General features: G+C 38.4%; 1 protein-coding gene across 3 annotated transcripts in view; it reads right to left on the reverse strand.

The window, feature by feature from the left end:
* MON2 (MON2 homolog, regulator of endosome-to-Golgi trafficking) overlaps positions 1 to 17380 on the reverse strand; it is a 100935-nt gene that overhangs the window by 39844 nt on the left and 43711 nt on the right. For all 3 annotated transcript variants that reach the window (XM_004601659.2, XM_004601658.3, XM_055126066.1), the window contains 11 exons: positions 15551 to 15783; positions 13622 to 13703; positions 12693 to 12877; positions 11502 to 11614; positions 10740 to 10844; positions 10255 to 10335; positions 10103 to 10176; positions 9915 to 10005; positions 5331 to 5432; positions 3963 to 4073; positions 2 to 177 (listed from right to left, as the gene is read on the reverse strand). In XM_004601659.2, coding sequence (XP_004601716.1) covers positions 2 to 177; positions 3963 to 4073; positions 5331 to 5432; positions 9915 to 10005; positions 10103 to 10176; positions 10255 to 10335; positions 10740 to 10844; positions 11502 to 11614; positions 12693 to 12877; positions 13622 to 13703; positions 15551 to 15783 — 1353 coding nt within the window. The remainder of the gene's footprint in view (position 1; positions 178 to 3962; positions 4074 to 5330; positions 5433 to 9914; positions 10006 to 10102; positions 10177 to 10254; positions 10336 to 10739; positions 10845 to 11501; positions 11615 to 12692; positions 12878 to 13621; positions 13704 to 15550; positions 15784 to 17380) is intronic.

Raw genomic sequence — 17380 nt, forward strand, 5'->3', positions numbered from 1 at the left:
CCCTTGATCATTTCTGATTGCTCCCATGACTCCAAGCACTAATGGCCACCCGGGCCCAAGACTATCTCCCTGACTTTGCAAAATCTGAAGCACACATTCCAACTGTTTGAGTCGAATATCTGGATGGTTGACACTGGACATCTCCTTCAGGGGGTTCAGCAAGAGCAGCTGCAGCCTCTGAAAAGGGAGCAGGGGATTAACGAAGAGCACACGCCCAGAGCGACAGAAAGGCTTTACATTGGCTTCTGAAGTTTAAATTCATCTCCACCCAGACTGTGATAGGAATTATAAATTCTTGTATTATAATAAACATAAATATGATTTTTCTAGCATTAATCACTAGAGGGTTAGCTTGTCACCTATGGCCTTCCACAATCTTTAAAAGTGATCTCAGATATCAGGAAAAGTGGAAAATGACCTCATGTTGAATGATCTCATGATATTAATTATAGATACGTGTAGAAGCGAAAAGTATCTATGTACAGCCAACTATACTGGGGAGAAAACGAATATTTCCTAATCTCTAAAATTACCTTTCATTTACTGTACTAATAGATATAACATGCATTTCAATTTAAACTTTTTGATACTCCTAGTTCAGTGTTATTCCCAAGAAGGATTTTCTTAGTTTTTAATAAAGATAAAGCACAGTACACATTTAAATGCTGACCAAAATTCATAAAATCTGTTGAAGAATATATATATATTTTTAAAAGTATTCTATTCTTTTCTTTTCTGCATCAGAAAATGCATGCTTCATTTTCAACCTTCTTTTCTCCAAGGAACTATTTGTATCACTGATTATGAGATTATGATTAAATATTTATTAAGTTCTTGCCATGTACTAGGTATTTAGGTGAGCACTGAAAATATACACAAAAGTTTCTTTTAATCACACACACACACACACACACACACACACACAGACCCCTTTAGGGAGCAGAGTGATAGTACAGAGGTATTACACACAACTGACCCGGGTCCAATCCCTAATACCTGACACCCAACTCCCCCTCGCCCCAGCCTTCCTTCCTGACTGCAGAGATAGCAGTGATCCCTGAGCACAGTCAGGTGGGGCCCAAAATAAAACCTCAATTGCAGTAGGAAAAATACATGAAACTACAAAAATGCAATCTCTAGTAAGAATGTTGTTCTGTTCTGCTTGTCATTTTATTCTGTTGTGTTAATTAATTTACTCTTGAGCTAAAACTATTCCTGGATTATCATGTGTAACTCAATTATTTATAAAGTTGCAGAATACAGTAATATAATAAGCATAAGAGGAATTGTTTTAAAATGCCTTTCCTTACTCAGTCTTGAAACAATAAAGTGTAGGTAGAGTCACTGTCATCCCGTTGCTCATCGATTTGTTCGAGCGGGCACCAGTAACGTCTCTCACGGAGAGACTTATTGTTACTCTTTTTGGCATATCCAATACGCATGGGTACTTGCCAGGCTCTGCCATGTGGGTGCAATACTCTCAGTAGCTTGCCAGGCTCTCCGAGAGGGGCGGAGGAATCGAACACGGGTCGGCCACGTGAAAGGCGAAGGCCCAACCGCTGTGCTATCGCTCCAGCCCAAAGTGTAGGTAGACTTTAAAAAATTATTATATAGCCTTTTGCGGCCCCGCGCGAGATCGACCCCGGAGTCAACTGAACCACTTCGGACACGAGCGGCGCCCCCAAAATGCCTCCAAACTGTGTGCTGGGAGCTTCTGGCCCAGGCGCTGCTGGCAGGGTATGCTCTTTTCTCTCTCAACTTTTTCTGTTTGAACGCAGCGAGGCTATAGCCGGTTTTTAGACTCTACAGGAAGCCCGGGATAGCCGATGGGCGGGACTCCCGGATCCGCCCTGTGCCGGCCGACATTTAAGCAGAGAGCCATGTGGGGACGCTCTCTGCTTAAATATCTTCCAAAAGATATTAGGAAGACCTAATATCTTTTGATTGTTTGATTGTCAGCAACGTGTAAATGTTCCTTTTTGGCAGGGCTTAACGTGGGGGGAAACTCCAAACAATAGTACTCAGTTTTTTGTTAAAGGGTAAAAGATTGTAGCGATAGAATTTTAGGCAGAATTTTCCCTGGACTTTAACGGGTCGGACTTTGGTGGGAAATCCTAACAAGAATAGTAAGTCTTTTGCTGAAATATTGAAGGCCACCAAAGTGGTAGCCATCTCTATAGACTGAACTAAGCCATATCCCCACGCCGCCTGAGAAGAAATATCCTTCTTTCTCGGGAAAAAACGCGGCGTGGCGTTAACCATAGTATGATGTCCATTAAGCTGACACGGACCTGGTGGCGTGGGAATCGGATGCAAGGGAATAAATTATTATGTACTTGGAACAGCGGGACGCTGGTGGAACCTTGAGCCGGGGCCGATACCAGCGTATTACTTTTGGTTCCAGAAACTGCTTGCAGACATTATACCAGACTATCAACTAAGCTAGAGCCGCACGCCGGCTGATGACGAGAAATAACCATCTCTTTTGGTTTGTTTCCCTTTGTCAGGCAGCGTGGTGATTACTAAACAGGCGTGATCTCGGTGGCTCGGGACGAGGGGGGAAAAAAATAGAAAAGTTATGTAACAAACAGCGGGACTTAATATCTCTACATTCTCAGCAATGGAGAGCCATCAAATGCTTCCTTGACAGTGGGACTCTCTTCTCTTTTTTGGGGGGAACCCTAGCAACAATAGTGAATTATGTGTTGAAACATGGACTGTAACCAAGATAAAGCGTAAACGAAGTGAAACTTATCACTTACAAGGGCGGGGACTGGGGGGGTGGGAGGGGGCGGGAGGTATAATGGGGTGGTTGGTGATGGAATATGGGCACGGGTGAAGGGAAGGGTGTTTGAGTACTGTATAACTGACATAATCATGAGAACTTTGTAACCCTCCACATGGTGATTCAATAAAATTTAAATTAAAAAAAATTATTATATATTTAACATATATATTTCTATATGTCTATGATAGAATAATGGAACAATGACAAAATCTAAAAGTATAAAATAACTTGAATAAGTATAAAAATAAAAATCCACTTTATTATGCTTCTCTCTTCTGCTGCTTTCCTCCTTATGTTAGACTAATAAATGTGAAAAGTGTGGGACTGTAAAGATAGTACAGTGGGTAAGGCATGTTCCCAGTACCCCATATGATCCCTCAAGCACTTCCAGGAGTAATTTCCGAGTGCAGAGCCAGGAGTAACACCCGAGTAATGCTGGGTGTGACCCAAAAATTTTTTAAAAAGAAAAGAAAAATAAAAATCAGACACATAAGGACCAACGTAAATGAAAAGTTAATAAAGTAAGGCTCCCAAATGAGATCTTACAACTGCAATGCAAAGGGAAACTTCTAAAATGGTAGAGCAATTCATTAATGTCATTCTCAAAACGTTTGTAACTTTAGAGGCTGGATCAATAGCATAGCGGGGAGGGCGTTTCCTTGCACGAGGCCAACCCGGGTTCGATTCCCAGCATCCCATATGGTCCTCTGAGCACTGCCAGGAGTAATTCCTGAGTGCATGAGCCAGGAGTAACCCCTGTGCTTCATCAGGTGTGACTCAAAAAGCAAAAACAAAAAAAGAAAAGTTTGTAACTTTAATTTTTTAAAAAAATTTATTTTAAAAAATAAATATAACACTAAAAATCCAGGCATAAAAACTTATGAGATTAATAACATAAAATAGTAACTCAAAAAACACAATCACTACTATCACTTGATACATTAAGAAAAAAGTTACATATGTGCAACAATGGTTTACATTACATTTTCTTCAGAATGTACTTTTGGGGATTGTGTATATTTGGGGGGGGAGGGCGAGGTTCAGGGATTACTCCTGACTCTGTGCTCAGGGATCATCGCTAAAGTGCCAGGGACCAAACTGGAGTCAGGAGTGTGCAAGGCAAGGACTATCTCTTCAATCTCTTCAATCCAGAATAAATGAGACTTTTTTTTACCTGGTTTTGTGAAAGCGGAGGATCATGACTAAACGTTAATCCTGCTTTAATCAGTGACGTTAAAGCTTCTGCGCCCCATTCTCTCATTCGGGAATTCGGGTGCTGGCAGACCTGAAGGTGCACATGTTGAACAAAAGTAAATATTTCATCCTTACACTTTGGCCATGCAGTTTTGTTTATTCATAGTTTAAAAAATTGTATCAAATATTTAAAAATAAGGGCTGAAGGGAAAATTATATTCAAAATAAAAGTAAAAGTAAGCTTACCTTCTGAATAAAGGGCAAGAGGTAGCAATAGAGAGACAGAAGATAAAAGATGAAACTAAACAAGTCACAGAAAAGAAAGGATTTCATAAAAATAAATGATGCCACAGAATAATAAAAGAAGCAAACATACAACGTGCATAATTAAGTTTACCCTCAAATCAAATACTATGCTAAATTTTTAAAAACTTATATCTGCATGTGTCCTTTAATAACTCACAAAAGCAACCCTAATAAAAGAAAAAAGTACACAATCACATTAGCTTTTTGATCAAAATAACTTCCTCAAAATACTGTGACAACAAAATAATGATCGTAATCTAAACTATGTAGAAACATTTATATTGATAGAAGCAGTTGTTATTATCAAGCAACAGTTATATTAACAATCATTCTAACTTGAATAGAATACAAATCCAGGTAAAATTTCCTGACGTTACATATAATTAGTGATGAATAACACGTTTTCCATCTCTGTAGAGAAAGTACTTCCCATTCAGAGGAAAGACTATGAAGGAGCGGTGTTCACTCTCAGTCTCAACTGCCCTATGCTTCAGAGAACAAGTGAAACTGAAGTGACGAAATAGAGAAGGGGAGGTGCAGGCAACGGACTCACGGCAGAGCACATGCTTTTCACGCATGATGCCCTGAATTCACTTCCTAACACCAAAATACACACTCACACACTCACACACACTCACACACACACACACACACACACACACACACACACACACACACACACACACACCCCCATACAGTGCATACTCACAGGTACATATATACACATGTATATGTCTGTACACATATACTCACAGGTACATATATATATACCATATATACATATAGTGATACATACATATCACTAATAACTGAAGACTTTTTGAAAGACTGATATAGAACTCATTTCCAGCAAACCTCCAGCCCCAAAGCAGTCCATTACTTCACCAAAGAAATGACTATAAAATTTTAGTTCATGATTTTAAAAAAAAAATACAGCTATAAGAACAAGGGGAGGAGTTAATGCCTCTGCAGAAAAATCAGGTCCATGTATATGTCTTAATTCTTGAAAAAACACAAAAAGTAAATAATAAAAATAGGTTACCTCAAGTAGATGGCCAGTTAGAGGTCTCCACAGAATCTCTATACGATGCATATTAACTAGTCCAGTTTCTAACAATTTGGCAACAGCAAAAAGTGATGGTTCCTAGGAAGAAAACATTGCAGTAGGATATTATAAGGAAATTATTTAGCACTTTAAGGGAATAGAACTGAGAGTAGGGAGGGGATGGGGAGGTAATTCAATGTATTATGCATGCAGGAGCCCCAAGCTTGATCTCCAGCAGCACCCGAACCAGGTGCAGCAAAAAAATGAAAAAAAAAAAAATTAAAAGGAAAGAAGAAAATCCTGAGTATACCCGAAAGAGTATGCCATATATATGGTTTACATATGATATTAAAAAGTTAAAAAATAGTTTTAAAATCTCAGTTATCAGAAGTATTTCCTATGCACTTCAAGTATCCAGAATAGATCCTAACTGGAAAATTTAATTAGGAAGCTAAAGCCAGCATTCTTCAGTCTTTTTATCCCTACAAATGGACACATGTTCTGCATACTGGTCCACACACTGGCAGTTATCATCATGGTGCCAGGTCAGTAGTTTTTAACCTTTCTGCACCTGGAGACCAGAATCTCAGCCTGGAACTAGTGGTTGAAGGACGCTGGTTTAAGCACATCTAAGTCTAGTCAAACTAATGTATTTTCTTATTTAAGAAATGGCTAGGTTTCAGGTGGGAATGTCAGGAAGTATGAGAAAAACTAAAAGCCAAAATTAGAGACCAGAGAGAATAAGCAAGAATGTCTCAATGTTTCTTTAATTCTGAGTAGAAACTCGTGAGACAAATACAGTCAAATATTTAATATCTGTCGATACCAAGACAAATTTTTGTAGGCTAACCCTTCCTACATGTGCTATTACCAGTATCCTAAATTTTGTGGTAGAACAGTTCATCATTCCAGAAACAATATAGTACAGTAGTTAAGACTATACTGATGAAGTTATAACTACCTGGCATTTCTGCTCATTTGTCCCATGAGTAGAGTGAGTGGTAGAGCTATATAACCAAAATGCAGACTCCACGAAAATGGAAGTAGGAGATCTCAACTGGAACCACTGAAACTTTGTCATGTGCCTGTCAAATTGACTGGTGGGGATAGAGTAGGGGCTGGGTTGGGAAGCGAAGATGGTGACACTGGGGAAGGAAAGTTGATACTGTATGGTAGGACTGATACTGAAATAGTATATGCCCAAAACTCAACCCTCATTCACTTTGTAAATCATGGCTCTTTAATAAAAAATAAACAAAAATAAAAAGTGCCTGGCATAGAGCAAGTCACCATGTTGCTTAGTTTTACTGCCTCTTCTCCTCTTCCTCATCCTTACTCTGACCAGGATGAGTGCAGGACACATGCCTCATTTGAAAGAGTGCACAGACAACCAAGTCTCATTCCCAATAAGAATTTAGGAAGCCACAAATGTGGCACTCGCTGACATCTGTGTTTTCAAAACTCCTTGGTTGACTGATGCACACAGAAGTTGAAGCAATGGCAAAGGACAGAGATCTGGACTAATAAGTCCACACAGTCTAGACTGGTTCAAGTCCAAGTTCTCCCAATTACTAAACCGGTAATCTTAGGTAGGCAAGCTCTCCCTTCTCATACTTCACCTGCAAAACGAGGATACTACTACTGAATGCAGAATTATTTTACATGATTCAATAAACTGTAAGCAGGGGAGATAGTTCAAAGGCTGGAGTGCAAGCCTTGCAAGCATGAGCCTCAGAGTTTGAGCACTTGGTCCCTGAGCACTTGGTCTCTGAGCACTGCAAGTATGCCTAGTGGACCCACAGCTCTCCCATGCACAAGCAGCATTGCTCTACGGGGTTCAAGGACCAAAACCATCAAGCCAACATAGCTGAGTGGGCTACTGCCACGGGTGGTCCCAGCACACTGCTGAGAAGATCCTTTCCCCTCAAAGTAAGTGAAATTTTTAAGAAAAATGTAAGCTAATACATATAACAAACATGATCAATAGTTTATTTATTTTTGCAATAATAACAAACTTAGTAACATGCAAATGTTATCAGTATTACCTCTTTCTAAGAAAGGACTTACAAGTTTTACCCTAGATTATTTCCTTACATTGACACGACTTCCTAAAATAAGTTCTAAAATTGAGAATTCAGGTCAATTTAATTTTATTTGGGTGGGGGGCTGCTGGTTTGGGTTATAAATCAGGGGTGCTGGGGTTACTCCCAGTTCTGTGCTAGGGAAACCACACGGTGATGGAGATTAAACTAGGGTTGGCTGTACACAAGACAAGTGCCTGTAACCCCTTTAATATCTCTCAGGCACCAACACTCACTACTTTTAATGTCAAATCTAAAGAACACAAATATACACAATCACACATATATTTAATGCCTAGAATATTTAACTGGTTCCGGTAGGAAAATAGAGTAGGAAAATACAAACATTTCTACTTATCTTTAAAATCTGTCATCAACTAATTTTTATAGAAAGCATAGCTGAGCAATAAACCTATTAACGCCTCACCTAGTATTATTTAAAGTTTATACTGCAATGCTTTTATAAGCTTTTTTTTTCTATTCATATATACCATCTCAATTTATAAAATTATGCCCCAAATGGAGAGGTGTGAGCCTATTTTCAGATAAGTTTGCACCGTTCCAGTACATCCATTTTCTCAACATTTGTTCCTTGCAAGCCTCCCTAAAATATTACAAGTCTTCCGTCTGCTCCTAAATTGTACTCTTGAAGGTTAGCAATAAACTACTTATCTCCTATTACTTTCAATTCTCATTAATCTTGTCATCTTAAAACATTTTTTTCTTTTGATTTCAATGGAAAATGCCTTGACCTACCTATATATCTTGGTGTAATTCCTACAATATCTACCTCCAATGATACCAATTCATCTTGATTAATCTGGCCCCTGAGTGTTGCTTAGGATACCCTCTCCCACCAAAATCTTTTTGAAAAAGGAAATCAATGGGTTCTATTATAGCAAACACATTGTGTTGAGTGAGTGAATATATAAACTCTCAAGGCATTACCACATAAACTTACTCATAATTCACTGTGACTCTTAAGAATACTACAGTTTTGGGGACCAGAGAGATAATACAGTGGGTGAGACACTTGCCTTGCACACAGCCAACCTGGGTTCAATTCCAAGTATCATACAAATTCCCTGAATCCCTCCAGGAGTGATTCCTGAACACAGATCAGAATAAGCCCTGATCACAACTAGTATGGCCCCCACACAAAAAAATTTTATTAATGATATCAAGAAACACATTATTCTAATAAACTACCTTCATTTGGAGTAAACTAGAATACGTATTTTCAAACCGGTGCATGTTTAAGTAATTCCTTAATAAGAAACCTTTGCATTAGTAAAATCTATGGTGAGACATATAAGCCAAGATGACAAGCCACAGTGTACAAATTTATAATAACTGAAGCTAATACTATAATTTTAGATGCTAGACTTTTATGTTTAACAAGTTAAAAACCTGTAGTCTCTGCTATTTAATCATGCTCCAAGTGTCATCATGATTTGTAAGTGGCAAAATTATACTCATTTTAAAATGTAGAAATCATTTCATTTTAAACAATTTCTAAGATATAAATAAGCCTAAATAGTCCTGGTTTTCCAAGTATAATTGAAAATTATACCGTTAAGTATAGCTGGAAATGTTCTTAAGCACCAATATTTGCAAGTACTACTCTACTTATTCAGTCAATGAGGAAAGCATAAATTAAACTGTCAAGGTAGACAGAATTATTAACTTCATCAAAAAATTTATCATCTCCTAGTTTATTATCTCCTAGCAAAGAGAAATTTAAATGGATTGCTTTATTAGAGGCTCATCTTGTCCCAACCCCAGTCACAAATTGTAATTAGAAGCATTATATGAAATATTTCAAAAAGTATTATATGAAATATTACAAAAATTCTCATAAATGTGGTATTATATTCTTCGCAAAATATTTTTGAGTCCTCTCCTAAATGTGGTATCGTAATACTCTTCATGAAATATTTTTGAAACTTCAGTGCACAGGAGAAATGGATACAATTAAAAAACCATATAAAGTGATGTATGATAATCTTTCCATAAGAGTATCACAAACTACAGTGCCTAAAAGGAGAGAGAGGAAAGGGAGTGGGGAGAGGAAGAGGGGAAAAAGAGAGAGGTGTGTGGGGGAGAGAGAGAGAGAGAGAGAGAAGTGCTATAAAGGCAGGTCGGGGAGAAAGTGGGACGAAAACTAGGGACATTAGTGTTGGGAAACGTACACTAGTGAAGGGACAGGTGTTGAAACATTGCATGATGAAACCCACTCATGAACAATTTTGTAACTGTGTATCTCATAGTAATTCAATTGAAAAATATATGTTATATTTTTCATATATGAAGACATATCACATATATGAAGACATATCACAAGTCAAAGCATGCCCTCTTAACTTCCCTTTCAACAAGAACGCAACAGAAGGGTTAGGCTACAAGGTGAGAATTAGTCCCACTAGCAAAACACTGAGATCATAAAGATTTATTAAACTAAATAATGTACCATATTCAAAATAAAAAGAGAATATCACACCTTATTATTTCCATAAGCCATATCCATTGCTTCTAGGGATAAGGAGCAAAGTGCATTTATTAAATGATGCAATGATACATCATCAAGATACCTAAAATAAAAATGATGAAATAAGAATAAGACATTCTGATCTAAAAATAGACGGCTAATAGTTATGGCTCTATCAATTAAAAAAAAATAATTCTTACTGTGAGCTTTCAAATAATCTTGAAAGTATATTAGAAATCACTGGTAAATCGGTCATCACTGCTGTTGTTAGAACCTAAAAGAGGAATAAAATTAAATGCAATATGCAAGATTTCTGGGAAACGGTAACAGAGTAAAAGTAACTGGCACTTACTGTGCTGGGTCCTTCTACTGCTCTTCCAGGCTTCAAGGCACCACCACTGCTAGGCTTTAATCCCAAAATCCATACAAGATGCTATAAAACATTTTTAAAAAGTAAAATTTTAAAACCATAAAAATTACAAGTGAAGAAAAATTACAAATGAAGTAAAAATCAGAACTTTTTTTTGCTTTTTGGGTCAAACCTGGTGATGCACAACTCCTGGCTCTGCACTCAGGAATTACCCCTTGGCAGTGCTCAGAGGACCCTATGGGATGCTGGGAATCAAACCCGGGTCAGCTGCGTGCCAGGCAAACGCCCTCCCCGCTGTGCTATCGCTCCAGCCCCAAATCAGAACTTTTAAAGAAAATAAAGTTTATTTTTATTAGAAATAATTAAAATTAACAAACATTATTAAAGCATATTGGGCATTGTTTATTTAATCTGATACCTAAGATATAGAAACTGCATGGACTCTTGACCCAGAGACTGTAACATACCTGAAGGGTTGCCAAAACAAGTTGCCATGACGTTCCAAGAACAGCTCCGTGGCAGTGTGCCAAGTTTAGTAAAGTCCTCATACACTGGATATTTTTGGAAGTCAGCTATATTTAAAAAAAGAATAGATTTGTAAAAGACAAAAAGATAAATGTCATATCTTTGAAAACTGAAAGTTTGCAAAAGAGCAAACAATTTTAAAAAATAGTTGGGGGGGAGGGAGCTGGAGAGATAGTATAGCAGGAAGGGCATTTGCTTTGTAAAAGCCAACCTGAATTTGATCCCGGACATCCCATATGGTCCCCCAAGCACTGCCAGAGGTAATTCCTTGGTGGCCCCAACACAAAACAAAATGTTTAGAACATAGATTGGATAAGTGTTTTTTGTTTGTTTTTGACCATACCTGGTGGTCAGTGCTTAGGGCTCTGTGTTCAAGAGTCATTCCTGGGTTTGTGCTCAGGGGTCATGTCTAGCAGTTCCTAGCTGCTCTCGGGGACCATACATGACGCTGTCAATCAGTCACGTGCACGGCGAGCACCTTTACTATTGCTCTGAACCCAATTTTGATATTTTTCTATAGAACAAATGCACTAGCTTAAAATCTATGCTACTGCGATTATGGTAGAGACAACTGGATATTTAACAAAAGGTATAATTTATCTGAAGAGGCAAAAGAAGGCAAAATAAGTAGCAAACAGAAGCACCCCCCAAAAAAAAAAATTTCTGACAGTAACTGGTAACCAAGAAAAGAATCTATCCTTTACCATTACTGTCCCTTGAGGCTGCACTGCTAAAGGTTGACCCACTGCCACAACTTGTTGGTGAGATTCACTTGATGGACTTATCATCATAACACTCTGGCCCTGAATGGAATATGCTAGAATACAAAGGAAAACCAAAAAAATTAAATGTACTTTTGATGTTTCATTCAAAGTAAACATTCTAAGACATTAACTTGACTACATTAGATTTAATGGCACTTATATACCTATTATCAATATACAAGCATTTAAAAATTCAGAGGTACAAAAGCAAGATAAGCAAATATTAAGGAATTTGCTATATGATTTTGACAAATATTAACTTTAGCAGATCTTTTCATAAGCAAAATAGAATTAGCATACTAAGTATTTTCGACATGTATATTCTAGTAAATTTCTCTTAGACTCAGTATTTTCAGTTTGAAAACTCTCATTAAGTAAAATTTAATGACATTTAATTTAATGACATTATTATACTTAATAATATAAATATCACCATAACAAAAATAAAATCTATAAATAACAAGTGTGAACGCTTGAAAAGTATTTACAAACAAAAGGAAACCTAAATGTTAATCTAAGAGATTGCAAACATTACTATTCTACTAGCTTCATTATAAAAGAAAAAAAATCGCACACTTTGTATGTTATAGTTTATAAATAATTTACAGGGCAAGCTACCCGTGGTATATTCAATATGCCAAAAAACATTAACAACAAGTCTCACAATGGAGATATTACTGGTGCCCGCTCGAGCAAATCGATGAACAGTGCGACAGTGCTTTATCATTTAATCCTTATCTGTTGTCTATTCCTAGTCACTACCCAATATCCATTATTTTTAAGAGATGAAAGACATCAAGATTCAGGGGGCATGGATTTCTCACAGAGCTCAAGAATGAGTCAAATAGCAGGGGTTTCAACATAAAAATTCCTATAATTAAGGCAGGAGCAATAGCACAGCGGGTAGGGCGTTTGTCTTGCACGCAGCTGACCCGGGTTCGATTCCCAGCATCCCATATGGTCTCCAGAGCACCGCCAGGGATAATTCCTGAGTGCAGAGCCAGGAGTAATCGCTGTGCATCGCCAAGAATGACCCAAAAAGCCAAAAAAAAAAAAAAATTCCTATAATCTTCTCTCAATACCACGTCAAACCACTGGATGCATAGAACCTTCTGGAAGCTGCAGCCTTACATTTATTAGAAAGCGTGGCTGCAGTGGTGGTGTTGAGCACAGTCAGAGCGTAGTGGGGCGGCAGCGACCCTTTGCAGATGGCGGTGATGAAGGCGTCTCTCGAGGTCACCAGGCCCAGTCTCCCACAGAGAGCAGCCATCGTGAGCTCCGCCTTCAAAATATTCTCCGTGGCAGCTTCATCTGTGCTGGAAATTCAACACACTTTATTTAATATAGCTGACTGACTTCTAATTACACTACACACATGATGTGAATCTGTATTTTTATGTTAAGTTTTAGGGAATCAAGAAAAAAATTGTTAAAAAAATGTAATAAGGAATTTTCATTAACGTAACATCTGAAACTTTGAACTACGTAAAAGCTTTGTATGACACATAGATTCATCACTGAAGAAATAGTCAAGAATTAAAAATATTAACTTAAAGTTTCAATAATATTTAAATCTATAAATTCTGAAGACAAACTGTCCAGAGTAACATCATCATTACCACAACAGAATCACCCATCACGACAGTAGTCGTCTCGAAAGGCACTAAGGGAAAGGCACCCTAGAATCTGGAGCTAGTATTCTCCGTTAGAAGATGCGACAACAATGCTGGCGTGGAACAGAGGGCAAGGATGAGCTATGAGAGAGGGACGGCATACAAAGAATAGTCTATACATGTAACAACTAATATGAGCAAATAATTTTAAGACCGAAAAAAAATTTTTTCATTTTTTCTTTGTTTCTGACAGGGAGAAAGCAGGAGCCGCAGAGGGCAGGACCCGGCTCTGTGCTGAGGGTCGTGCCCAGCAGAGCCTGCAGGGCCACACAGTCAACCCCAGCCTCCGGAATGCGCACTCCCACCCCGGGGGCGATACCCCCAAGCCCTGTATGTAACAATTCTGGCCCTGCTACATGTGACGGAAGATTTACAAAGATTTAATACCTGGCATCAAGAAGCAGTGAGAGGGCAGCAAGCAGGCCGCACCAGCAGGCGTTCACCATTTCCTCCCAGACCGCTCTGCTGACTGAAAGGGAAAGAGACTCACAGGATCTAATGGTAACGACACAAGCCTCACAGGGTTCAACTATACGTTATATCCTAAACTCTCCTCGATCATTTGATAAAACACCGACTATTCCTTCAACAGCTCAAATATTACACGCAACTTATACTTAAAATATATTGATAATATATAAATGCATAAATAAAAATCTGAAACCGCAGTATATCTTTAAATTTAAAGAAATCCTATGATGGGGGCTGGAGCAATAGCACAGCAGGCAGGGCATGTGCCTTGCATGCAGCCAACCCGGGTTCGATTTCCAGAATCCCCTATGGTTCCTCCGAGCACCGCTGGGAGTAATTCCTGAGTGCATGAGCCAGGAGTAATCCCTGAGCATCGCCAGGTGTGACCCCCCTCCCCCCAAAAAAAGAATCCTATAACTAGATTGTTCTAAAATATCAGTAAGATATTTTGGTGTGCAAGTTAACTAAATAATATCTTTTAAAAATACATAAACAAAGAGCTACAGGCGCCAGCACGATAGCTCAGCAGGGAGGGCACTTGCACGAGGCCTGCCGGGTTTGATCCCCGGCATGCCTGAGCCACCAGGCGTGGCTCCTGAGTGCAGAGCCAGCGGTAAGCCCTGAGCACTGCTGAAGGTGGCCCCAAACAAGACAAAACAAATAGACCAAAAAATAGAGAGCTAGAGAGAGTGATAAATACTATTAGTTCTTATTCCCTTCATTTCCACTGAATCACACCTTTGGCCTGTGTCACAGACTGGGAGTGGGGTCGTGTAACAAGCTGTCCAGGCAAGCGACTGGTCATAATACACGGGTAACAGAGCAAGCAAATAAATATGACGTGAAATTTTATATTGGATACGGGAATTACAAGTATGGAAATTTCAAAATAAACCTTTGTGGCACCAAAGAAGAATTGGAGAAATCAGTGTGACTTCATGGCATTTAATACAGACACAGATATTTTTAACATGTACTAAGACATGGTTAAATATGTGTGTATGTGCTTGTGTGTATGTCTGCATGTAATGCCCATATGTTAGTCTCTAAATATTATTCTTCACTAAAATAAACTAGGATTCGTTGGGAAAATAACTGATTCCCAAGCTGAAAAGCTGAAAATGACCTTGATATATTTTGTTGCGATCTATAGTAGGATAGTAATCAGAAGAAAGCAAAAAGACGTGGGGAAATGAAAGACACAGGGATCAGCCTAAAAAGTACCCACTTGCCTTATCTAAGATAAATGAGTATCAAAACATATAATTATAATCACAGGTGGTAACCCTTTGAATAAAACTGAAATTCATGAATTCATACTAATATAAACAAAACATAAGTGAGAAAGAAGGGAATGTTCTCTTTCACAGTAAAATACTCTCAAACTATTTTTCTATGAAGTTAGTAATTCAGTAAGCCAGGAAGACATCATGTTAACCAAATGACAGCAGTTAATACCATAATAAGACATCATGACACTATAAGTGTCCTTCCTTATGTACTGACACTCTAAGTAGTAATATCACAACATTTCTAAAGTTGGCCTGCTGAAATGAATACACAGAATTTCCTTATGAAGAAATAAAAGTCAACCTAAATTGGCAGGATGTTTTTAGTTAAAAAAAATATACTTAAAGCATTATCAATAATGGGGTATCATATATGCCACTTATTTTCAGTTCAAAAAATAAAGTATAGTGACAAAGATATAAATAGAATGATGACAAAATATGGTAGCAAAAAAATTGGGATAGCAGGCTGAAGAATACATAAGAACTTTTTCAGACAATTTGGAAGTTTCAGTTATTTCAAAAGTGAAATTACTACATAATCATAGCAATATACCTAGTTCCTTATCCATTTGGTCTGATGTTGATTGTGATTCTTGCTGTTCTGATGACTGGGTTGGTGAAGACACTTCCTCAGTTGTGTTCGGACATTCTGTTTCAACTTCTCCTAACTCTCCTTCAATCATAGTAGTGATTCCACGCACAAGGTCGAGCAAACAATGAAATGCCACCGACATGGCATAACCTTCTGGTATAGACGGGGGCTCAACTTTATCCAACATCTCCAGGCTGAAAATATTGGAAAAATAAGAATATTAATGAGAAGCTACAATGATGGAAATACATAAACTGTTTCAAAATTCATCAGCTCTAGAAATAAAAATGAACAGAACAACCCAAGTAAATAAACACAACTGAATTTGCTAATCTGGGGAAGAGATCCCTTTACAAGTATTCCAAGAAACAGTAAGAACTGAAGACCTGACAACTGTCATAACTAATAATTTCAGCAATTATTATCTTCCTCAAAATTGTACCAATATTTTAGTTGTGGATGTTAAAAATAAACCTTCAAAGATCTGTCAAGATAATTTAATGGATTACAAACTAACAGTGCTGAGAGAGATGCTTCCAGAACCCCCACCAGGCTGTCTCATCCAGGGCACCCTGGAGGGGTCGGGGTGAGCCCACTACCGCCCTAACAGAGCCCTAGCAGCCAAAAATGTCCATAATCCAATCACCACCAGCCTCACAGCCGATCTCCAGGGGCTTGGGATGAGCCTAATCCAGGAACAAACCTGCTGAAAAACTCAGATATGTGGGTTTTGTGACAAAAAGCCTGGAGCTTTCCGAGAGTCAAGGACGGGCTACCACCCCTCATTTCCCTGTTCTTCCCTGAGCTTGGCACCCACTCCCATGAACTGTGTCTGGCACCATAAAAGGGCACTTAGTGGCCATGATCCAGAGACTCATAAATAAATCTCAGAAGAAATCAAAGAGCTGCAGAAATGCTTCAGGACCCCAAAGTCGCCATTTGGTTAAAAATTTAACTCCAGGGGCTGGAGTGATAACACAGTGGGTAGGGCGTTTGCCTTGCACGCGACCGACCTGGGTTCAAATCCCAGCATCCCATATGGTCCCCTGAGCACCGCCAGGGGTGATTCCTGAGTGCATGAGCCAGGAGTGACCCCTGCGCATTGCTGGGTGTGAGCCAAAAAGCAAAAATAAATAAATAAATAAATAAAAATTTAACTCCAGTTGTATCATCCCATCAAAATTTTAGAATTCCTGGAGTGCGTGACGTCTTGTACTCTACACCACTGATATACAGAGCAGCACACCACATTGGATGGAATGGAAAGTAGAAGGCAACCAATTTTGATTGGGGAAATTCTAACACACAAGACAACCTGTAACAACATATTAGTAATCTCTTCATACAAGGGTTTAATTGCTCGAAGGTGAGATATAACAATCTTCACACTTTCTTCTAAGGAAATCTTTTTTGATCATTTTTAGTGAACATAACAAGCAATACAAAAGAAATTACTTAGGGCCTGCTATTAGGGCAGGCTTGGGTAGTGGCTGGGAAAATTGGAAATAATGTTGGTGAGAAGGTGTAATGGTAGTGGGATTGGTGTTGGAATACTGAATGTAATAAATCATCATGAACAACCTAATAAAATTCAAAAAAAAAATTTACGTTAAAAACTAACAGTGTCAAAATAAATAGATATTAACATGCAATGTGATGCTGGAGCCCTGTCTCACACCATATACTGTACCACTGTAGCACTGTAATCACGTTGTTCACCAATTTGCTCAAGGGAACACCAGTAATGTCTCCACTTGTGAGACTTCTTGTTACTGTTTTGGGCGTATCGAA

This window comes from Sorex araneus, chromosome 2 (genome assembly GCF_027595985.1).
Source record: "Sorex araneus isolate mSorAra2 chromosome 2, mSorAra2.pri, whole genome shotgun sequence".
Taxonomy (NCBI): domain Eukaryota; kingdom Metazoa; phylum Chordata; class Mammalia; order Eulipotyphla; family Soricidae; genus Sorex; species Sorex araneus.